Here is a 24,995-nt window from a genome sequence, read left to right as displayed (position 1 = left end):
TTGTGCAAACCAGCTCCTCACTTCCTTAACCTCAATTGAAAGAGTGGATGAATCAAAAACCTGTTCAGTATTTGCATACTCGCTAATGAGTTTGAAGCAACATTCTTGAAGTTGTCAAAACATAATTATGAAAAGTTTAAAAAAAAAGGAATGGCTGTGCCTCTTAATGTTTGGTTTAACACTATTCAAAGTAACTCACTACTGTAATCACATTCAGTTTTTCTGTAATGCTGTAATCTTAACACATTAATTAACAAATTCAGCTATGTCGTTTTTTTTGTTACACATGTTGCAAGTTCTTCAATTATCTGCACACCGCACACTGAGCAGTTAGAAAGAAAAAACAAACATGCACTTTTGCACTTTCACTACATTCAGCTCAGTTTGGTTGGTGGGTTTAGTGATTTTCTAGTGGACTAGAAAAAACACTTAACCACTAAATGGATTTTGAAACAAGAAAAATGAAAGCAGTGAGTCAGACATTACATATTGTCCACATGATTGACGTTTGTAGATTTTACTGTACACATGAATCCATCACACAGTTTTCAAATAGTGATAGGAACACTTAGATAAATATACCCCCTCAAAGTGTTTTAATGAAATCAGGAAATAGGTTTGTTGTTTTTGTATGATACACAGAAACATGAGGCTTCAAAATTTTACAATGATCTTGTATTTTGACCTTGGGAATTTGAAACAACACTGGTTTTATTGTTTCCTGTTTCACTATCTCTCTCTGGATTGTCTCAGGCACAGCCCAGTATATAACAGCCTGCACCTGCATAACAGCCTGCACCTGGGTGGGGTCTTGCCTGGTATGGTAGACCCCAGCCTCTATGGATCTTGGGCTTGGAGCTTGCTCCTCTGCTGCCATGATTAGTGCCTCTCTGCTATCTTTCAGTCCAGTTTTGTCCAGCCATTGGCGAGATTTCTTGATATCAACCATTTCTATCAGCAACTGGTTCATGCTGTGCAGGGTCCTGTCCTTCCATTATGGTAACTCTTCTTGCTCCTCTTCTTTATCGGGTTTCTGCTACCTGAGGTATTCACTAAGCACACTATCTTTTGTGGTCATCTTCTTGATGTACTCATGGATCTTTGCTGTTTATTTCTGGATAGTGGTTTTGACACTCACTAGTCCTCTACCACGCTTAGTGGACAGTCTCAGGGTGCTGGCCTTGGGATGAAACCCTCCACGCATGGTAAGGCTTCCTTGTCTTGATGTTAGTGGCTTCTATCTCCTCCCTTACCCTGATCTCAACAGGGTATCTGACAACTGGCAGTACATAGGTGTTGATTCTCCAGATCTTGTTCTTCCCATTCAGCTTAATTTCTGCAGTTATTTGGTATTTGCAGCTTTCCTAACAACATCTTCATGATTCCCATTTGCCTGTGGGATTCCCAGATACTTGTAACTGTCCTCACTCTCTGCAATGGTGCCTTCTGGTATTGCAGTTCCCTCGGTTCTGACTACCTTCCCTTTTTTTTTCACCATCTGACTACACTTCTCCAGTTCAAATGACGTTGCAACGTCATTACTGTAGATTCTAGTGGTTTGGATCAATGAGTCAATGTTTCGTTTACTCTACTCCATGTAGAGGAGGCGCCAAATGATTCCTCAATTCTGTAGTCAGTATCCATAGCCAGTCTTGTAGCAGAACAGCAGTGGGGACAGCATCTCCTTGGTAAATCCTGCACTTGATGGTTGTTCATTTGGCTTAAAGTTGGCCTCTAGTGTTGTTTGCCACATCCCCATTAACTTTCAGGTGAAGGCTCTTAGGGTTCTGTTGTGTGTAAATAAAATATTTATCCTTAATTTTTTTGATAGGTGTTCCACAGAGTTCCTAGTTTTATCAGAATTTAAATCAAGTTCATGTATGATAGGACATTTCTGAAATTATAAAAAAAAAGAAGCAAAATGTAGATTTGTAATGGCAATGAATGGAATGCCAAGCAGCATATAAAATAGTATCATCTGCATAAAAATGTACATTACAGTTTTGGGTGGCGGAGGGTAAATTAAAGGGGTTTAAGAATAGATCTTTGTGGAACACCTGTCCAGATGGCAAGTGGACTTGACCTGAAAACCACTGGACTCTCCTGAGATCTGTCAGAAAGACAACAATGAAAGCATTTAAGGGACTGTTCATCTAAACTGACTAAGAATTGTTTTTCTAAAAATGATGTGATCTACTGAATTAAATGCTTTTGGTAGATATGAAAAATGCATTACTAATGATTATCAAGGGCTTCAATAGCATTACTACATGCTACAATAACATTGTAGTACACATACTGCAGCTATTGTTGTGTTTTGTATCTAAAACATGACTTTTCTGACTATAAAATGTTTTTTCCAGATACACTTTCCATTAGGAACTCAGAATTAGACCATTTTAAGACAGGGCGTCAATTATTTGAGTCACTTGGGTCACCACCTCTATGCAGTGGGCACACCGGTGCACCCTTCCAGATTTTGGGAACTTTGCCAAAGAATATTAAGAATATAAGTTGCAGTTGACTTAGCACTGATGTGAAGGAGGGATGGATTTAAATTGTCCTTAGATTTCTTTAAGCTTTAAGATAGTTTACTGTAGACCTCTTTGTGATTTGTAGATATAAAAGAGAATTTGTTTTCAGAGTTACGATTCCAGCTTTTGTGAGTTGTTTCTGGCATTAGAAGCAAAAGACAAAATTTGTTGAATGCCTGTGTGGCACTTTTTTGTTTGTTGTTGTTGTTGTTCATACAAATGTACCATACATACAGTAAATGGTGTGTGTTCTGATGTGTGTGTGTTTTTGTAAATCAAAGCAATACCTGATTTAAGTGGTTGCCACTCACAAAACACCAGTCAATCCAGGCCATTTGCCATTCATCTCTCTCAGCTCCACTGGGTTCAGCACAGACAGTGCCAACCTATGATCACTGCTTGGACTGCTGATTTGGGGGTGGATTGCACTGCTGTTTTCCAGAGCTCTTTCTCACTTGATGTCTCATTCTTTCCTCACTTACTCTCTCTTCTGAACCACTGTTTGTATTTTTCCCTCATCATCACTACCTACTTTTGTCATGTCCACACAGTCATTCCAGTTTCGTACCATTTTTTTTATTCCATCTTTTCCCTGCAATGTGTGTCTCCTTCAGAAATAATCCCAGGCTCTAGACTAATCATAATGGCAGCCCATTAAATTACTCATTATCCTTGACTTTGCTGTAGTCTCATGAATACAAACAGAGCCATGCCTACACAGAAATACACACTTACACACTGGAGCTTCACAGGCCACTTGACTAAGTCAAAGCGGCAGCCTGAAGCGAATTACATTAGTGTCCTGGTAACCAGGGTGATTTACGATGAAATCTGTTTTACTGTTGCTTTTATTTGTCTTTTATGATACCATATGTGTTTTGTGGCCAGGTTTATTTTCTGCAAATGTGTGAGGTCAAATAGGACCATTTGAACCTTGTTTCTTCCAACCCCAGCCCTCGATGTGTGTTGTTCTTATCATTTATCCAAAATTGGATGTGAAAGATTTATAAGTATTTACAGAGCGAGGTACAAATGCAGTCCACAAGAATAAAAGTCATTTTTAAATATGATTTTTTTCCAAGTACATCTTCATTACCTTCCACTGACAGATAAAAATACAAATTTCTTGGTAGTACATAGAAAGTAATGTCAGCAGATATTATTGACTAAATGTTGCCACCATGCAATATGTCTAAGGAGCAGCTTCAGAAAGGAAGTAAGAGTTTAAATTACAAATGCACTGTCATTACCACCTTTGTGATGCTCAGTCAACGAGGTCAGTGACAGCCCTCTGGTCACAGTGAACCACGTTAGCACAGTGTAACCCTCCATTTAAGCTTTTTTAAAAGGGTTATTTCACTTCTTTGACTCCACATGAAGCCCCCTTAGGTCTTGTTAAAGCAGGGACCATCGATGGTTTTCATATCCTCGTTGGAGAGGTCATGGATTTACAGAGTTCCTTTGTATTTTATGGGCCCACAGGGACAGCGTGTGCTGTCTGCAGAACTGGTATTACCATACAGAGAGAGGGTTAGGGAGAGTTCAGACATAGCCCTCTTCTGTAAATCAAACACATCCCACATCCATGTACACTCGCGTACTCGCTATTGACAGCGCAAGTGGTTTATGTTTCCAGCCATCTGCTTGTTATATATGTCTCGTCAGCAGAGTGGCATCATCAGCTAGTAATGCTTCCCATTGAGAACAGAAAAGACAGACTAGTGTACTGATAACTGATTTTTAATAAAAACAAATGTTCAAAAACCAGTGTCTGAAATAGTGTGTAAAGGAAGCTTTACTTACAGCATTTATGGAAAAAATAAAGATAGCAATTCAGCATATTAATCTTTAGCTCTTTGGCCCCTAAAAATTTAAAGTATTTTGCATAAAACATGATTCCAAAATGTACATTGGAATATTTATTAGACGTATTATGTAAAATATAAAGTTTAATTATAAGATATAATGATAATTGTAGTGTACATCGACACTTCTGGAATCACCTTGTTTGTGCCAAAATACTATTTCATGTTTGTCAAAGTATGTTTTTTGGGGGCATTTTTCATAGATTGAACTAAAGAAATGGAAACAAATATGTGCTTTTACAACAGGTTGCTAGTAACAAAGTGCCTGAAGATAGCTGTCTTTTATATGTTGACACAAAATTGGTTAACCCCTTGAGTTAGATTCCTTTTTATGTTTGGATGATTCATAGGCCAGTGTTAATGGGCTTAAAAAACAAACAAACAAAATATTCCGTTGAAAATGGTCAACTGCTGGACTAAAAATCTGGTAAAAATCAGTCAATGTCAAAGGAAAAGACCCCTAAAAAGCCTGGAGAGCTAAAGAACTTTAAAACATAGGAAGTATTTTATACTGTATTTTATACTCGTGAAAAAACTGTGTTTTTGTTGAACAATACAACAATCAAAAATGACATAATGGTGTTAATTTGTAAGAAAGTTTAAAAAACACCTGAATTAAATATACTGTATTTGAGCAAAATCTGTTATGTAGATAACAACCTTGAGTACTTGCTTAAGAACAGTTAAAACATTTGAGGAAAGTCTGACTTCTTGGAAAGAAATGACTCAAGACTTTTGCACAGCAATGTTAGTCAAGTCAGAATTTCTGCTCAGAATAAGCCTACTGTATTTACTGTATGCACTTCATGACATGACATACTTTCAGTTATATATTCTGTTAATGACACGTGCACCTCGTCCCGTAGTTTTATAAATATTGGGATGAGCTTTGTGAACCAGTTGTCCGTCACAGATGGTAATGCTGTAAGCTGTCGAAGATAAACAGCGCAGTTAGAATATTTACAGCTCATCCACATTGGTATGGCATCGGGTGTGGACCGGTGCGGTCCCCCAGTGTATAACAATCAGCTGTGTATATATAGATAATTACTTAATTCACAGGAAAAATTGCTTCTTTAATTTTTAATTCTGTAATTTTTTTCAGTTAAAGAGCCAGAAGCACTTCCTATTGTACAAAACAGTCTTTCCTCAATGAGAGTGCAGACTGCAAGCCTACGTTTCTCTGCAGGGAATAAGGAAAAGTCAAACTGAATTCCCATTAAGCTGAAGGCTTTACTATAGGTTTAAGCTGAACCAATCACAGCAAGAGAAATCTTCATACCTTATTGAGTACATTTGTTGTACACTTATATTCACACCAACAAAGCATACGGTTGCCGCTTAGTCTTTAGGGATGATGTGTTTTCAGTTCAGTCACATTTTTCTATGTGGTCAGTTTATTTCCTTCATAATTCATAATCATTCTTTCTTCTGTGTGTATTCAGAATTCAGAATATATAAAAACATCTACTCTTATTACACATTAACAGCTATATTCACTTTTCTTACTTTCTGCTTCTCTCCACACCACCCAGTGCATAAACAAGCCACTGACTCCATCCAGCTGACCATTCATAACAACGGTTGCCCTGGACACTGCCAATAGGAACAGATGCTGTTTGGCTTGTCTTCTGAATGACCCTAATGACCCTTGAACCCATTGTTTCCAAAATAGGCTGCCTCCATGTCTTGTCTGGGTTTTTAGGTTCAGCGTGTTTATCCCTGGAGCTCTGATGTTTTGTGTTTTTCTTTGTCGTGTTACAGATATAAAGACCTTGTTGTCCCAACACTGGGAGACAAGAAGAAACTGTCTCCGGAGGAAAAATGTCGCTCAGTTCTGCAACAATCAAAACTCCAGGGATGGCAGGTGTGTTTGTGTCCAGTGTCCTTTTCTGTCTCCATCAATAATGAAAAATTTGCCAAATGACTTAATCCCTGACCCTCTGTTTCAAAGATCCCATGGAATCCTGACAACTTGTTCCAGCTGTCCCACCTCATCAGAATTCGACTCACACACACACACACACACACACGCACGCACGCACACAGCAGCACGGACCCCTCCAACCCCCCTCTCTCCTGTCTGCTAGACTGCTGTTGTGTCTGAGCGTGTGACCCCACAGGTCACACATGCATACACACTCCTCCACAATAGCCCGCAGACACTTTTGATAAAACCCTGCCATTCTCACTCACTCAGTCACTCACACACAAACACACACATGCACATACACACACACACACATTACTCCTACAAGTAGCTTGTGCTGGAATGAATAGGGGCTATCTGTGCAAGTATGTCACCCTCACAATTCCTTGCACCTGGTATAGCGTGACCTCTGTCACCTCTCAAAAGCTCTCTATGTCCAGGAAGTGAATGCATTATCAGCATGCAAACCCACACCCTATCCACACTCCACACCCACTGATTATCATAAATTACTGCTACATCACCGGTCTCCCATCGCTCAACTAGCAGGTCACACTCTTCTGAGATTTCCAAAAGAAAACAGCTTCACAGGGTCTTCTAAGTGCTCCTTTTAGCTGATGAAAAAAAAAATAGATATATACGTGTATGTTTTTTTAGATTGCTTGTTTCGTTGTCTGTGTAGATGGGCAGCAGTAAAGTGTTTCTGAGATACTGGCAGGCAGACCAGCTCAACGACCGCTGCTACCAGCTACATAAAAAGATCATCACCTGTCAAAAAGGTAATACTCAATACAACAATATCCTCTACCACCATCTTCTTTTCGAGCCACGACACCTCTGATGACTGTGTCTTCATCTCCACCCAATGTCTCAGTTGTTCGCGGCTGGCTAGCCAGGCAGCGGGTCAATCGCAGGTTATCGTTACAACACAAAGAGGAGCGCGGTGTGCAGCACTTCCTGCAGGGGGCAGAAGACATGGGACTGCGAACCTACGACCAGCTGGTTATCCAAAATGCCTCCGACATTGCAAGAGAAAACGACCGCCTGCGCTGCCATGGCAATAGCCTTCTCAACACCCTTGGCAGTAGCCCACCCCTTGGCGAAAGACCAGAGCCGGTGGGGAAGGAGGAAGATCAGCCAATCAGGAGGTAAATGAGCAGACACTTATACAGCGTACGCCCTTTTATTTAGATCAGAAAGCAAATATTTTGCTTGATCAAGGATAGATTTCCGCTATTCTCCTAGTTAGAACTAATTTTAAAATATGGATATTTCTTTTTTCATTTTCTCAGTGCAGATCTTCGTAACCTTTAGCCATTTTCTGACATTTTATAGTCACTGCGATCAATCAAGACCATATTCTCACTAAGACAGAGCTTTCATTACTCACTATAATGTGATTCATATTATGAGGCACTGACCTCATAGTAACTGTAGCATCATTTAGCCCGGAGAAAAACAATCGTAGTCATTTACAGGATTTATGACTGTGTGAAGGAATCATTTGCCTTCATAATTGTGTGTGTTTATTCATCTGCGTGCTTGTGTGTGGCCATGCCAGCACAGCATGTGCTTTCTGATTAATGATGTCACTGTATACCTGTGTGCTGCAGACTTTTAATTGTGAGGTTCATGATGGATAGTCAGATAATGACTCGCGCTATCAGATTGTTTTCGTATTGTGTTGCTCCTATGGAATACAATCCTTATCTCCACCTCACCTCATTCTAATATACCAGTATATTACACTTGGAGGAAATTAAATAACTCTCAAGCCTGACTTGAAAAAAGTGTAAAAAAGCAATAAAAAGCTTTTTAGAGGTGGCGCTAAATGAAGGGCCTTCATAATACCTGATGTGTGATTGGTATTTCAGCACTATTAAAGACGTAAGTACATACAGGTACTATATTCTTATGCTTTCTGCAGTATGCTTCATAAATATGGGCATTATTTCTATACGTTCTTTTTTGCCTGCAGAGAAATCAGTGCTATATCATTTCTATTGATTACTGCTGTTGTTGGAGGAAAAATACTTTTGTTTCAGTTTGATAAATACTGGTGGCTAAAATCCTGACAGGACAAAACATTTAACACAAAATAGAAAATTGTTCTACATTTCTTTAGGTTTGAGTTGTTGTCACACATGCCTAAAAAAAAGCACATTTAAATCTTTTTAAACGTGAAAGGAGACCAGAGATCACAAATAATATAAGACACATGTTTTCTATAAACTCTGTGTCCTTGAGCATGTAACAGCTGATAACAGGTTTCACCTCTGTACTGTAGAGGAGATAAAAATGTACTTACATCTACACATTCCCCCAGATTCCCCTACTGTAATCTCACTGCAGATTTTCAAAACGCCTCTCCTGAGTACCTCCACAAATGCTCATCCCCCACCTCTCACCCCCGACCGCATGCCTGCCTGCAATCAGGAAACTAACAGATGGCTCACCCAGATTAGCCAAGGAAATATCAAACTGGATGATATCAAATTACAGCAAGGAGATTAGGTTTAATCTCTTTGGTTGTTTCCTCCTTTTGCCCAATTTATCTTAAACCTCTGAAGTGACATTTGAGGAAAGCGTATTATGAGTTTGATTAATTATAAAGTTAACTCACTGTTCCTTATTTCCATTTGTAGAGTGGCAGAGAAAAGTACGAAAGTGCACGAAGGCCCTGCCAACGGCGGAAGTCGAGTCATTCGCCACTTTCGCTCCAGCTCGGTACCAACCCCGCTCGCCATTGAGAACATGGTCCATTCGTCTGCCAATCCACCCATCAAACCAGCCTTGCAGCAAGTTGTCCATATCAATGAGGACGGAGCAGGCGGGGGAGGTCTTTCCTCTCCTCGTAAGCAACCTCCTCCTAAACCAAAGAGGGACCCCAATACTCGTCTGAGTGCATCTTATGAAGCAGTTAGTGCAGGCCTGACGATGGCCGCCAAAGAGTGCTCCACTCCAGAGGGCTACGCTTCACCAGCTGGAAGCCCTCCTAAATCCCAGCTATCCCCCACAGACCCAGCAGGTAAATCATTTCTACTGGACTGTCAAAGATATAACAGATGGCGGTGCCTCATTGCTGTTACATATTGATTTAGCTTTCTTTGTTTTGTTTCTTCCTTAGCCTTGTCCAAACCCCGTCCCCATAGTGATGACTACACAACTATGAGAAAGGTACCACCCCCGAAACCTAAGCGCAGCCCCAACACTAAGCTGACTGGCTCATATGAGGAGATTAATGCTGTAGCACCCCAGCTCCATCAGCTACGCCCAGCTGATGTAAAGTTGGCCCTGCTTTCACGTGGCGGGGGATTTGGAGGCTTGATGCAGAGAGCAGCCTCTATAGATGCTCCACAAGGGGTTGCACTAAGTCTGTTCAAGGGCCAAGATGAAGAAGACATTTACATAGAGATGTTGGGATCCCAGCAGCGGGCACGAAGCCTCCAGGAGCCGCCTGATAGCCCAGAGCAAGCCGACTCGGAAGCTGTCTACGAGGAGATGAAGTATTACCCTTCTGAAGATGGTGGAGCTGCTGCCTCTGTCACCAAACCAGCCAAATTGGAGGCTCTAGGACTCAACTTATTAGGATTGGGGACATCCCCTCCTCAGAGTGCAGAGACTAAAAGACTGGCATTGGGGGTGACTGCTGCTTTGGACATCACTCACTCACATAGCACATCAAACAGTGGAGCTCCCAAAAGCCAGCATGGAAAAGATGGCAGCTGTGACATTCCTGCACCTTTTCCCAACTTGCTTCCTCACCGCCCTCCACTCCTTGTATTTCCGCCCTCCCCTGTCACCTGTTCTCCTGCTTCTGATGAGTCACCCCTAACCCCCCTGGAAGTAAAAAAGCTGCCGGTGTTTGAGACAAACCTCAACTATGCCACTGGGCCAGACAGCCCTCTGTCCCCACAGTACGCCCGCCAGAGGGCTGATTCCTCCCCAAGCCTCACTGTTCTAATGCCAGAGAAGAAGTCCACACCTCCACTCACTCCTCCACCTCCTCCTCCTAGTGCCCCACCTCCACCCTATAGACCTCCTTCACACTTCCCCTTCCCACCTGAGGCCAACTTCCTGGCTCTGACACGAGCAGCATCTGTCACCGGGAGCTCAGATTCCTCCAAAACGTCCTCACAAAGAACAGGCGGGGAGCCACTGGGAAAGCCTCCTCCCTATTCCCCTGTGAAGGTGTCTCGTCCTGAGCCTCGAAGAGCTCACTCGTGCTCCTCGTCTCCACTGCTATTCAACCCAGCCAACGGCAGGCCCCTGACCAGCCCCCTGGATGAACTCAGCACCCTGTTCAGCTCTGGACGTAGCCTACTGAGGAAGTCTGGCCGCAAGATGAGAGATGGAGGTCTGTTAGTAGACACACACTCCTCGTGTACATACACATTATGAAGTACATGCACCTCCCCCTTTTTCCTTTTTCCTTTAATTATTGCATATGTATTAATTTGCTTCCCAAACCACCAATATATGAACCTTTCATATATTGGTGTATAACAGTTTCCCATTCAGCTGAATGCACGTGTGTTTCTTGCTGTTGTCTGCCCACAGCTGTGAGGTTATCATCAAAATCCCATCCTGACCTAGGTCAGATGATGTATTGCATACCATCTGATTACCTTCTGTACAGCAGGAGTAGTTTTACGTGCTTAGATAGGTAATAACAATAGCTTTTGTCAATAAATCTGTCACAGATTTTGTTTTGTTTTCGAGTAGTAGAGAGGTAAGATGCACTGTTATCCAGACCTACATTTGGAAACCCCTTACATTAGATCAGATGTTGTAACCAGCAACCCCTTTTGGCCTACTTGAGGCAACCCATTTGTTACAGCCTCCTGTGTAGTGCCCTTTGGCTGCTGCAGCTGCCTTCTAATATGTTAGGTAATGAGCCAGCTTGTGTAAATCACTTAGCATCACACTGCACTGTAATTATGTTTTAGCTTTGTTATTGTGTGCTATAGCTCTGCACGTATGTAAAGTACATAGAAACTGTGTGTAGTGATGAAAAAGCTGACCTTTACAAAAGAAGAACAAACAGTATTTGTCACACGTAGTGAATGAAATGAACTCCGGTCCCTTAGGTCAAAGGTTTCAAACCCAGACAGAGAGAGCGTGAAAAGTAAACTTATCACTGATATTCCACCTTGAGAAACTGTCGCACCCTACTGTCTGAGGCTCTGTTTCCTCAAAGTGTATTAGTTGTGGCTGGGTTAATAATACATGAGCAGGAGAACCAAGAGGATAGCTATGAAATATTTAACAGCTCACTCAGGTTCTACTGAAGGGAGCGAGACTGCCTCGCAGCATTGAACAGCATGTCCTGGACTATTATTTGCATATTGGAGAATTCAGGTGAAAGCATCAGCTAGACATCATGCTAGAAGGTGATTGTGAAGCTAGCTGAGCTGTGATCAAAGCTGTTGTCTCATAGTTCTATAAATATAATAAGTTCAGTGGGCAAAAAGTTGAACTCCTTATAAGAGACGGTATGAGGGCAAGTGAATATGCTTACGCATTTGCATCACATGACATCTTGCGTCTGACCCCTCGTCAGCACCTGCAACTGTACGGGAAAAGTGCTGGCGTCATGGAAACGGTGTGTGTGACAGGGGAACCAAGCACTGGTGTATTTTGAGTGGGCAAAGCAAGGCGGCCCTCTTAGATCCATGCGTAGAGAGATGCCAGTGGGCTTAACAGAACGCCCTACTTCCGTTCCCTATCGGCTGTTAAATAACTGAATGTGATACCTGACGCTGTGGGACTGCCCAGGGGTTGCAGTTGCTATCCTGGACATGAAGTGAAGAGCAGCTGACGCTCTTTTCTCCACGCGCCTTTCCTCATCTTCAGGGAATGAGAAAACCACAGGAATGCAAGGGAAAGAGGGCAGGGGGTCTTGGCAGGCTTTAGGAAATCAGAGTCATGAGACACATCATACCTCAGCAGCAACATCCGAAATTTCCAATTTCATTTAGCTTTTATTATGGTCTTTGTGCCTGAATGACTCATCTTTCATAAGCATGAACACTCGCATGGGCTCTGTCTCACTGCAAGGCCTTGTGTTCCTTGTAAAAACTCACCTATCCCATGGGATAGTACAGTTTGGTAACTTTATATTTAGGCATCTTGTGACCATGGATGGACCGGGAGGCAAACATTCTCTGTGTGGGACAGCAGCTGATGAATTCTCATTCACACTGCCACACACATATGCACCCACAGTTACTTATTCATGCAGTGTGTAGCATTTGAGCCCCAAGGAGCAGCAAAAGGGAGAAAGGCAGATAGATATTATGAAATATATAAAGAGAGGGTATTCTGATGATATTATGCATGATGGATATTACCGTTTGTAACATGCACCGATATGCAGTTGCATTTCCTCTTGTTATATTCCCACCAGGATTCAATTCTAATATCAATCTGCCAGGGAGGGAAGACTGTGGTTCTGCCCCCACCTCACCATCTCTCCAGCTACAAGACAAGAACGCCAACAACCACTCTCCCCACTCACAAAGCCCTGCCCCTGTAGAGAACGGGAACCAGATCTCAAACGGTAACAGCCCAATGTTGCATATTCACACTCACAATCTTAGGAACATATTTTTAAATAGCAATGACCCGCTATATTATTCAAGGTTACTTTGGTAAAGCTTGGCGTGGACTTGCTAGTGGTTTTTAAGCATGGCAAAAATAGAAATCCAAAGCTGTGCACATACAGAGCCTGGATTGAATCAAATAAGTTCTCCATATTTTATGAATGTCAAGGTTACCATGCGTTTTTGACAAATTTCAAGTATGACATTAAGGAAAACTGACATGGCAGCTTCATGACATTTCAGGTGATAAGCAAAGACACACTGAGTTTTTTTTGTTTTGTTTTTACAACCTCTGTTATCATATATTAAGGCCCTGCCAGCTTCACCACTGTCATGTTGGTACGTAACTATGCATCTAGAGATTAATGGGTGTCAGTCTACTTATAGTTTACAGTTAGTAAAAAGTAGTTAAAATGCCATGTGGTTGTAAATAAGAAATACAGTTCCACTGGCTCTACCTTTGGAGTGACAAAGTCATACACCAGGCCAGTCTTAGCTGCAAACTCTCCTTTTAGCCATTGTAATGCCAGATCCGCACAATCACTTCAATTCATCGTGGAGTGGACTGAAATAAAAGTAGTTGCAGGCTGGGAAGATTGGTAAGTGGAGTTAGAGTTACAAATAACAAGAGGGAAATTAAATGGTATAATCAGGTGACCTGAGAAACTGAGAAGGATTTACTGGAACCAGAGAGTGGTTACTTTATTCTTAAATACCCAGACAGTTTTGCAACCAAACCATACTCTTGCCGCAACATTTTTCTTTGCATGAAAACAGTTTCTTAGCCCTCTCTCAGATTGCTTGTGTTTGAAAAACGGTGTGTCCTTCAGACTGTACCTGCCTGTGTGTGGAAAGACTTGAGAAGACAGATATCCGTGATTTGTGAAACGCTTCTTTTTTTGTGTTCAGGGTCGCTGGAGGATGAGAGTCACAGCAAGTCAAACTCCTCCAGCACCCCCTCTTTGCACAGACACATGGATAGTCATCATACTCAGGTAACCACAAAGACAGGCACTTAAACACACAGACACACTTTTGGTGCCTTCATCAGAAGCTATGTACAGATGGCAACAGGTGCAGTTTTTTCTTTGCAACCTTACTCCCCAACACTTTACGTAACACACGGAAGTGCGTCTGACCTTGGTGTGTTTAAAACTTGTCATGGGATGCATATATGTATACAGTTAAACACACACACACACAGTTACAGCACGACTATATAAGGTTTCTGTTTGGGTTTGTTAACATTTTGAGTGGACAGGGAAGTGGCCTCTATCAGTGGCATGCATCACTTGTGATGTGAGCTTTTTGTGCTTCCAAGGACAGGTGTATGATTACAGGATAAAATATTTTTGGGTTTTTTTGTTTAGTTTTTTGCACCCAAGCTTACCCACATGCTTACATGAATACACATACTCTGAATCTCATTATGTTGAGCTCATTAACTACCGTATGGTTGTAGACGAGCCTTTTGAAAACTGAGCCTTACCACTGACTGATGAATGTGTGTCATAGAAAGTCTAATTTTAACTTTTAAGATGATGCACACAGGTGGAGCACAGATGAAAAATTGGTTTTATTTTACATGTTTAAAAAAAATGACCCACATCATAGTTTGGGGCCTGTACCAAAGTTAGCAGGAAAGAACTCAACTGAATAAATAAAGCAGCTTATCAAAATAACAAATAAAACCAATTTAAACTACCAGAAAAAAGTGACATAGGAGATGAGAGAAAAAAAGGGGAACAAATCAAATCAGTCCAAAACAAGCAACACCTATACCTATAGTTTTTGTTATGTCTGTGAAGGTTCTCAGTCATCCAGGTCATTTGTAGTCTAAAGCTACGTTCACACTGCAGGCGAAAGCGCATCAAATCCAACTTTTTTTGACCCTATGCGACCCATATCCGATCATGGTGTGACAGTGTGAACGGCACAAATCCGATATTTTCAAATCCGATCTGGGTCACTTTCGTATGTGGTACTGAATCCGATACATATCCGATATTTCAGAAAGCGACTGCTGTTTGAATGGTCAGGTCGCATTAAATCCGTCTTTTACGTCACTGACACAAGACAGACGCCAATTATCAGCGCCGGAGAAGACAAACGAGAAGACATCATGAACACTTCCTGGCCATCCAGTGAAACTGTTGGGAAGACAGCGTTGGAGAAACGTGACCATTTTATTTGTACTGTATAATCTGCAGATTCTGACAGAAATCCACAACTATCCTTTGAAGCACCGCTCCTCTAAAACAGCAGTAAGGATCATTATTAGGCCATATGTAAATAACAAAATAACTTAAAGTAAAATTGGGAAACGTAAAGTCCGAAACAAGTCTTTATGTTAAGGGCCATCTGTCAAACAATATTGTTTGCTCTGGGTCTAAACAGAGCGCGTTGTGTATGACGTCTTCTTTTGCGCATGTGGGCCGCTTTGAGGGTTCACACTAGAGCGCGTTTGCTGTCACATTTTATTTGTAGTTTGAACAAGCATACAAAAAAAAGCCGATTTGTGAACGTAGCCTAAGAAGCTTGGAAAGAAAAGTGCCATCCGAGTAGCTTCTTCAGTTCTAAGAGCAATTGGTGGGTGCCAGAGTCCCAGACTTAAGCCCTATAGGCAGTGTCCCTACAAGGGTCACTAATCACACCAGCCAAGATGTGAAAACGGGTGTGCGTCACAATCAGCCAAGGTTTTGGGTGAACCCATTATGAGGCTAAGTTTATACTAATCCTGCTAAATTTGAAAACTGCGTTTATGTCTAAAAACGCTCCATATCCACACTATCGTTTTCAGTCGTTTCTGAACAGTTATTCATCCACACTGGAATGACTGAAAATGGTACGTTCCTGTATCGCGCACGCGTGAAACATACGATGATTTGACCTGCCTCATTTCTGTCTGCCGTTTATTAACTTTCCGGCTCTTTGAAACGTTACAGCAAAATGTTGATGAAAAGCACCGAGTTTTTTAAATGGACTAACAATGAGGTGGAGCTGTTGCTGCGAGTAACACAAAAGTACAAAGTTGCAAAAGCGAGTGAGAATTAAAGAATTTGAAGAAAAGCTATCTGGAGCATGTACAGACTGATATTGATCTTTAATAGGGCTGTCAAAATTGAGAGCAAACAAAACTGCTGCATAATGCCCTCCGCCATCTTAGTTTAACTGGTCACATGACTGCATCATATGACTAAAATGCATCATCGTTTTAAAAAGTCTCCGTTTATGCAGTCTCCACTGCGCCGCAAAAACGCCGTTTTCAAATGTATCCGCTTTGGAGAGCGTTTTCAAAAAGCTTCATTTTCCTTGACCAAAAACGCCGTCTCAGTGTGGACGGAAAGCCAAAACAGAAAGAAAAAGATGCGTTTTCAAATGAAAACGTATTAGTGTGGACATGGCCTCAGAACATTATGTGACTTATTGTGATCAACTGACCCAAGGTGTGAGTGGGCGTTAAGGCGTCTGGGATGGGATCTCAAAACTGGATTATAGATGGCAGACAGTTGGTGACCAGACCACCGCCTCTGTTCAAATATGGTCATTCACAGTGGACATAGATGGCTTCTTTCACTCCTCTTTCAAACCATCTGTCTTTGTCCAAAATGTGAACACTGGCATGCTTGAAAGAGTGGTCTTTGTCCTTTAGATGCAGGTGTACACCCGAGTCTTGTGCTGTCAAGGTGGCTCTTCTATGTTGCGTTTATGCATTTATTTCTCTTAGAACTGAAGAAGCTTCTTGGATGAGAGGTGAAATGATGTCTTCAAGAACTTAAAGAATTCCAGATGCTTTTCTTTCCAAGCGCCTTAGACAACTTTTAGTTACATACAAAAAACATTTTATGCATTTGAGAACAAAAAAAGGCGAACGAGGAAGCTTGGTAACTATTATTTGTTATGTTCAGGACTGCTTCCCGGTTCCTGTTTAAGATTTAAAAAAAACATCCTATAATCATTGTCTGGGCTCTCTTATCAGGCCTTGAACATACCATGTAGGTCTTGGTCTTTTCAGACCAGACTGGGTGAGTAGCAGGAAGAGCCGCACAGGAAGAAAGAAACTTTGCACTTGGGAGAGTAGGGTTTAAATCCAATATCACACAAAAACTTAACACTGGCTTCTTTTTGGCTTCTTTCTTTTGAGTTGTTCTGTGCACAGATTGGTTTAATTTAGAATTCATTTGAAATCAAATTTAATAAAATCTCATACAAGGTCAAAAATCTCATATAAAAACCCCCCGAAAATTGTTAAACCCTTCTTCGATAGCTTGCGCTCCTTCCCATGTTTGTTTTGAATATGCCTCTATTTTGTCGCACGTCAAAACAAACATGGGAAGGAACTAAAATTAATTGTAGACTGTATCAGTGAGAGACTGAGTGTCACTCCCTGCTGTGTTTAATACACAAAGAAGCAAAGGACATTCTGTTCCACTCTCAGAAGAGTTCAGCGCCTGCTATTCGTAGGTAAACTTCACTAGAGATGTAAAGGCACGCTGTGTACCCACTTGACAATCCTCAGATTGATGAAATATTTTATCACTCCGTTCAGAATTGGATGAGTTCACCTTGTGGATTGAGTATCTAAAGTTTGTGACTGTGGAATAAAATAAAGACGTGCCAGCAAGCTCTGCTTAGTGCTCCTTTCTTACAGCATTTTAAAAAGTCTGAAGCACATGTAACCATCTACTTTCGACTAGGCTGTTGTCTTGTACATAAATGCCTGTTTTCTTTCTCTTTCTATGAATCTAATGAGCTTGGCTGTTACTCTCACTCCCTCCTATATTTTCCAGAGGGGTCATCTCAACTTTTCTCCATTCGGTGCGGGGGCTGCCCTCTAAAACAGCGAGGGGGGCACAGGGGGTGGGCTCGCTGTGAGCCCTCGTGCACATGTAGGGATGTGGTGAGTGTACGTCATGCCGCGCCCCTCTCTGCCCTTAATCGCAGTGTTTTTCATCAATCCAGTGTGCAGTCAAATCAGTAATGATTCATAAAACTTCCAGAAGGTTTGTCTGAGTCAAAATTAAAATGGCTAAAATGGTGTTTATGGAGTAAGAAGGGAATTTGTTGTTTTAGCTTTTATGAAAATCGGTGGCTGCGGTTACCTGAAATTAATTCTAGTTTAATATTACACAGGATTTTAAGTCTGAACTCATGGCTGAAAATAAGATGTAAAAATTCTAATCAGAATTTCTGGCAGTTGTCATAAAAAATAAAAAATAAAATCTTATAAATCTTATATTGAAAATATGGGTCACTGGAGAAGCATTTTTGAAAACCACTGCTGTTGCAGGACATCATCTCGGCTCTCAGGAGTCAGAGGAATCCTGAGTCGATGACATTTACGCTCTTCTGTTTTTTTATCCCTCATTTCTGGAAGGAAACTGCAGCTCACAAGTTAAATAGATCTGAATACCCACACATGTGGAGAAATCCTTTGGCAATTGCAGTTGTTCCTTTTTTGTTGCTGTCCTCCTCAACACAAAAAGTCACTATACAGTGTTTTTCCTGAGAGTCTCAAACTCGAGCTGCAGTTTTTATTGCTCTTCATCTGCTGGGATTTTTACGTTTACATTTGCTCCATCGTTGGTCCATCACTTGATTCCCTTTTAACCCTTCCTCAGACTCTCTCTGGCATCACTGCATCATCGCTGTTCACCGGTGTTACGCTTTCTTATCACCTTCATCACTGGGAGCTTATACACGATTGTGAGGTGGGAATAACTCTGTGACACACAATGTCTTTCAATTAGCTGCACTCTAGACCGTTTTTATGTAGGTTTCTCAGAACTAATGGAATAAATAAAAAGGAAAGGATGAAGGAAGATGGGCAGCTCATTTAAGAATGAATGGACTGGTTTGTTTGGGTCTTCGCCGTGAATAGCGAGCAGCAGTCTAGACTAATTATATAAAGACTTGACAGACTGCTAAATGATTGAATGGTACAAAGATTGATATTTTTGTTTATCCCTTCAGACAATGACTTGGAAGGGCATTTGAAATAGAAGGAGTGGTCACATGTGCTACTCAGGAACATGTGACATGTGACACCTATTCTTAAAATGTATCGGACTAGACAGAGATCCTCACATGACTCCACAGAAACTATTCAGGGGAATATCAAAGTAAAATGTCACACATAAGTCATCCCGAGATAGCAACATATCATCCTGTCTATAGTTTATTTTATTATACTTGTTGTATTCTCTATGATCGACCTGTCCTTGGCCACCCAGTTATAGAAATATTAGCTGTTTAGTGACCTTTCTCTTTTTTTCTATGTGCTTTGACTAACACATAAAAGAAACTCTTTTGGAATTTCACGTGTTACTGTTTGTCAGATAATAAAAAATGCAATTTATATTCTGTGAAATCCTTTCTAAGTCATATCTAGTGCTGTGAGTACAAACAATCAGAGAACGCGGTGTTTTAGTTTTCTGTATCTGAGGGTGTATACACAGTAGCGTGCATGCAGTAGCTGTTTACACCCGGGAATGTGTGCGTTTTATGTGGAAAAGCTCAGAGCTTATTGGAATATTTTGTGGCCTCGGGATATCCTTCCTGTGAGTGACAGTTTGGAATGACTACTGTCCCACATTACCATGCTATTACCATAACAATCCATTCACATGTTGGTATGGATCTAAACCCATCCCCCCACCACTTCCCCCAACACAGAAGGGTGTGGTTTAGATTTCAGAGTGCTGTTATCTGGAGTAAAGTCGCCATCAGACAGCTTTGAATTGCCAAAAAGCGATTTTATTTTCTAAACTTAACTTTGTCATCTCGCCTTGATGTCATGATGACATTTTGAAGACAGGCATTGAACTGTTTTACATTTCAGACAGAAACCATAAATGTTTCACAGTTATTAATTTGAAGAAGAAAAAAAAAACTGTATCTGATGTTCACTGAATGCCTCTGTGTGCGTGTCTCTGTGTATGTGTGTGTCCATGAACAGTACAGTCATGCATTGCAGAGGGACACAGTGTTCCTACTTATTTTCTGTTCCAGTAGCCGGTGTTCCTCGCTGGCGCCAGTGCAAAGAATAGCCCTGCAGGAAGGTGTAAATTATGGATTAGCTTGTTGAGTATTGTGATAGTGCAGGCAATCTATCTCGATGTATGTTTGTGCGTTTGGGTGTGCATGTATAGTAGGTATGTGCAGGTATGTTTGTCAGAGTATCCAATCGGTGCAATGTTTTTCCCCTGGTCTGTGTGTGTGTGTGGCATAGCCTATGACTTCCTCACTAAACACATGACATGTTTGGCAGTTGACTTGGAAAATGTTACATTGTAGGTACTACTGAGCTGATTTAGCTCACTGCTCCTACTTCAGCAGAGTGGAAAAACTGATAGGTGTGAAGAGAAACAACTTTGTTAATAGTTGTTTCATGGGGCCCGTGGGAGCACTTAAAGGTGTTTTTGAAGCTTTACATCGTCAGTAGCAAGCAGTAGGTTTAGGGTGCAGCAGTGGGGGTGAGGAAAGCTGAAATCACAAAGAGAGAGAGAGAGTGTTTTCATAGTATTTATTAAAATGAACAAAACAACAGTGGGATATTTGGAGCTTTGTCTTAAAAGCGTTCACCTTTGAGGTCTTTTTTCTTAGGCCACCAGCTGCCATCATACCACCCCACCTCCCAGTTTCTAATCAGATTTTTCAAATCTGATTGATTTACCTGCATATTGACTCACGGATGACTGATGAGACTCTATACAGACTGTTGCAGTTGTGCATGTACATTTTTGTGAGTGCCTGTAAGACACTAGAGGAACTACTTTAACATTTAACTCATATATTCTTGTAGGCGATGTAGTTAAACTCAAGTGACACAATATGGAAATTTGTTTCTGTTAAAATGTCAGTTTGGGATCCTGATTCCTGCTGCATCTACTCCCATGAGGTGGCTCAGTGCCAGACCCACATTCAGTTCTGTGTTATTAGAATCATTCATGAGAAAAAGTGACCCAGTTGTAGAAGATGGACTTCTTCTCCTTTTTTTTTAAGATGTAAAATCAGCCAAAGTTGTGCCTGTTTTTTTTTGTTGTTGTTGTTTTTGCCCCGTTAATGTTATTATTTTTACGATGCTTGTGCAGTCACTGTTTACCATCCCACCCCTCCGCTCCGATCATGGCTTGTCATGTGGACTTCCTGTCGTTAATCTTTTTGATTTTTCAGTGTGCTGCATCTCCTCAGCAAACCATAACCTCCTTTCCTAAACTTGTATTCTTCCTTCTCTGCCCCAGGTGTTCCAGCGGCTACGTCTGTCCAACGGGGATGAGAGCGCCGCCCTTGGAGAGCTTCTGCGATGGCGGCGATTGCAGTGTGAGGGGCGGAGTAACTGGAAGCGCCGCCGACCTAAGTCCCCACCCCTGCCCCCCACACTGCTCTGGACCAACAGGAAGGCCCCTCCATGATGGAGGTTTTCTGATAAAGTCACATACGTTGGCTATGAAGTTCCTCCCTCTTTCTTCAGCCACACTTGCACGAGCTTTTCAATTTTATTCTTTTCCCTTTTTTTTGTTTGTTTTTGATCCGTTAACCTCTGTCCCCATGGACTAAGCTTAAGCTCCAAGAATGAGCTTAGTCTGTGGGGTGAAGGTCTTGCTTTTTCCCTTTGCACTCAACTGTGGGGGATTCCCTTACTTATGTGATAGAAACTCAGCACCATGTGACAGCTAACTGATACTAACTGATATCCATGAAAAATGTCTGCAAAGCAGAAAAAGAATAGATGTGGTATAGTCTGTGATGACATATATGATCAAAAAGAGAAAAACACTGACGTGTCTATTTATTTTCAGCTCTTCTAAGATGAAATGACTGACGCTGATCAACAGGAAGCTTAATTTAAAAGCAAAGTAGTTGACCTGGGGTTTAGATGCCGAATAGCCATCTGATTTGGATTGTATGGCCTCATAAGATGAGCTGCTGCATTAAAATGAGCTCCACTCTAAAACCCGGTGCTGATTATACTTGACGTGCTGTGATGTTCCCATGTGATGCGTTCTCATATGTGCACACCTGAGTCTCAGAAAGTTTACAAGTCAACCAACGCCTCTGGAGACCTCCAGTTTTGAACAACACTTTACTGGCTTAGACATGGGACCTTTTTCAGGTACACAGCTCTCACTTAGCGTCTCATGTGTGGGCTCTAAGTGCTACTGCAGCCCTGGCAGCAAGCGGCCGGGGGTCAGGGTAACCTCAGTATTATCCCAGGGTGCACTTCTCTTCCCCCTTGTTACCACCAGCCTTTGAGAAAGCCCTCTGGCCAAATCCTAAACTACTGCACTTACCTTTACTAGGAGACTGGGATCCAACTAATGAGCATACTTTGGCTTTATGTATAAAGGTAAAGCTGAGATTTTAAAAAAAGAAAAGAAAAAAAAAGCTTTAGCCGATAGGTATTTACTTCATGTTCTGAACATGAAACTCTGTGCCAAAGTGATACAATGTGTGAAAGCTATATCTAAACTAACAAGTATAGTTATTAAAACTGATGCGTACGGTAGTCTCCTTATGCTTGTATACTGTATGTACAGACTGACAAATGACCAAATCATAGCTGTTGTTGCAGTTCACTGGTGATCCTGTGTGGACTAAAAACATTAAAAAGTGTTTAAAATGGGTATAAAACTGTTCACATTCTTAACGTGTCTCATCAGCATCTGAACAGGTTAATGCGTTTTTCAGGAGACCTCACGCACAGATGAACCCGATTATTGTACAGATCCCTACTTTGTTGGTGTGTCCTCGCAGGCGCCTATTTTTTACCTTCTGTGTCCTGTCCTCATCTTCTTTTCCTTTCCCGTACTTGACCCAAAATAAACAGACCCCCTTCCCCTTTCCCCTACTTGACCCACCCCACCTCCTCCAGTGGATCAAACCGGCTTTACGGGTGTTTCCATGGTAGCCACAGTGTAAATAGTGAATGGTGTCATATGTTTTAGCTTTTACTACAGAAGAAAAGCACGGCGGTTGACCTTGAAGATGAAGGACAAGGATGAGTATATAATACCGTGTATGGTGAAACTGAGATTGAAGAATGTCTCGGGTTAGATGCAATGCTGAGAGAAAGAGGTCTATTTTAAGATGTGAATATCTTTTTTTCTTTTGTTTTAGAACGACTGTCTACGGTTATGAAAATTCGTTTATACTCTATTTAATGATTTGTTTATTCCCCTTCGACCCCATTGTTCTGCTCCCCTGATGCAATGCAGATGTTCTAAATGTATATGGATGTTTTATTGCACAATGTTTATGTGGTGTTGTGTTGACCTCTGTAATGGGCTGGGTGTGTCTAGACAAGGTGTTCGATCTTTAAAGATCCAGTCTGAATTGTTAGAGCCTCCAAGTATCAATAGCTCTAATAGATTTCTCATTCCCACTGATCACCCACAAGGCATTTAAATTGGTTCAGATTTGCAAATTAGCAGCGCCATCGCAGGATCGATCTCGATTGTTGCCGGCGTACGAAGGTGCACAAATATTCAAGAGGCCGTTGAAGGCGAACTTGCCCAGTTGTGTTTTGGACTGACTGGCTGAATGTACAAATGCAAAAATTTTATTCCACCATCCTGTGCACATCTTTGAATCTCTTTGTATCTTATTACTGAAACATGCGCCTGAATCAAAAGAGTGTACCTAACTGCTTAATGTGATTATTGTCTTCAGAAGTTGTGTATGCAGTTCATTTTTTTCAAACAAGTATAAGGTATTGATTTGCCCCATATATCACACCTTGTGCACTGTGATTTGGGGCTGCATGAGCACTGCAATGGAGAAATATATCAAACACTTTCACACAAGTATTTGTGTGTTTCATCTGCGATCAAACAAAAGACAGGAACCAAGACTAAGCTCGTCAACCTTGCTAATGCCATTGAAAGAATTTCTAGCTTTGGTATTTATCCTTCAGTATAATCAGATTTATGGTTGGTCGTGTGCAGTTTTGTGTATACTTATGTTTATGGAAGTTATGAAATGAGGACATTTTAAAATTGTATTTTAAAACATATCAGTGGTTTTTACCTTGCATGACCACATGTTGGGTGTCCTCCCCGTATAACATGCTCGTGCAGAAAAGATAAAGGCTGTCTAATGTGAAGAACTGCTTCCCTCTGCACTGTGAATCACTCCACTGTCCCCCAATGTCTCGGCTAAACACATCATCCATCCATATCCACATAAACCCATCTGCTAATATGTCCACTTCATCACATACAAATCTTGATGAATTAGCTCACTCTGAAGTAAGCTCCGGCAGCCAAAATACTGCCAGTCATATTCGTTAGCCAGGAATCTAAAAAATCCTCTGCTCTGAGATCACCTCTCTGGTGCTACTGCCAATGTAGAATGGCCATCTATTGTCTCCAGTCCACTTATAGTTGTCCAGAGAGACATGATATTTCAGCACTGCCTTTCATATTGTTGTTGTTTTGTTTTTTTTATTGTAATCTTTCTTTTGTACATGACATACAGTATATTTTAATCTGCCTACATATGTGTTTGTGGAAAGAAAAAAATGATTGTGATATTTCAGAATTATTATGTTCCCAATTTTTTAAGTACTGTACTTGTACAGCAATAAAGCACAATTGTGTCGATGCGCGTCTGTGTGTGTGTGTGTGTGTGTGTGTCTATATTAAAGTAGCCACTGTGACATTACCCATTGTTTGTAAAACCTAATTGTGAACCCTCAGTTTTAGCATTGACCTTTTTTCAGACACTCACAATCAAATGCAGCAATACAACTGTTTTAAGATGCCAGATTTAAATCCCCCTTCTACTTGCATTATTTGGCCGGCCGTGTCACTTGAGCATCAGCACAAAATCAGTTTCAGGAAAGAATAAATAAAAGTTCAGATAAAGCTTATTTCTAAGAATAAAAAGTCTGTTTTGACAAAAGATTTTTCCGCTTGCTACAAAGAGTAACCTTTTTTTTAACCCACATCTGCAAGCCATCATTTGCGAAATCAACAAACTGTGCAAGACGCTCTGCATAACTGCAATTTCAAATAAAAAGCTACAGCATTCATCTTTGTATGGAATTTAGGCACGTTTG

General features: G+C 41.2%; 1 protein-coding gene across 8 annotated transcripts in view; it reads left to right on the top strand.

Moving 5' to 3' along the window:
* myo16 (myosin XVI) overlaps positions 1–24,535 on the top strand; it is a 101,478-nt gene extending 76,943 nt beyond the window's left edge. For 5 of the 8 annotated variants that reach the window (XM_087853101.1, XM_087853099.1, XM_087853098.1 and 2 more), the window contains 8 exons: positions 6,164–6,266; positions 7,012–7,108; positions 7,204–7,477; positions 8,975–9,357; positions 9,457–10,686; positions 12,739–12,891; positions 13,844–13,929; positions 21,178–24,535. In XM_087853101.1, the coding sequence (XP_087709227.1) occupies positions 6,164–6,266; positions 7,012–7,108; positions 7,204–7,477; positions 8,975–9,357; positions 9,457–10,686; positions 12,739–12,891; positions 13,844–13,929; positions 21,178–21,348 (2,497 nt within the window). In that variant the 3' untranslated portion in view covers positions 21,349–24,535. Of the gene's footprint in view, positions 1–6,163; positions 6,267–7,011; positions 7,109–7,203; positions 7,478–8,974; positions 9,358–9,456; positions 10,687–12,738; positions 12,892–13,843; positions 13,930–17,724; positions 17,841–21,177 lie in introns of all 8 variants that reach the window. The other 3 variants (XR_015720782.1, XR_015720783.1, XM_087853096.1) reach the window with 3 other exon arrangements.
* The last annotated feature ends 460 nt before the right edge of the window (positions 24,536–24,995 follow it).

This window comes from Neolamprologus brichardi, chromosome 16, assembly GCF_056152115.1.
Source record: "Neolamprologus brichardi isolate AB-2024 chromosome 16, ASM5615211v1, whole genome shotgun sequence".
Classification (NCBI taxonomy): Eukaryota; Metazoa; Chordata; class Actinopteri; order Cichliformes; family Cichlidae; genus Neolamprologus; species Neolamprologus brichardi.
Note: the sequence above shows the minus strand (reverse complement) of the source record. Positions and strands in the feature narration are given on the sequence as shown.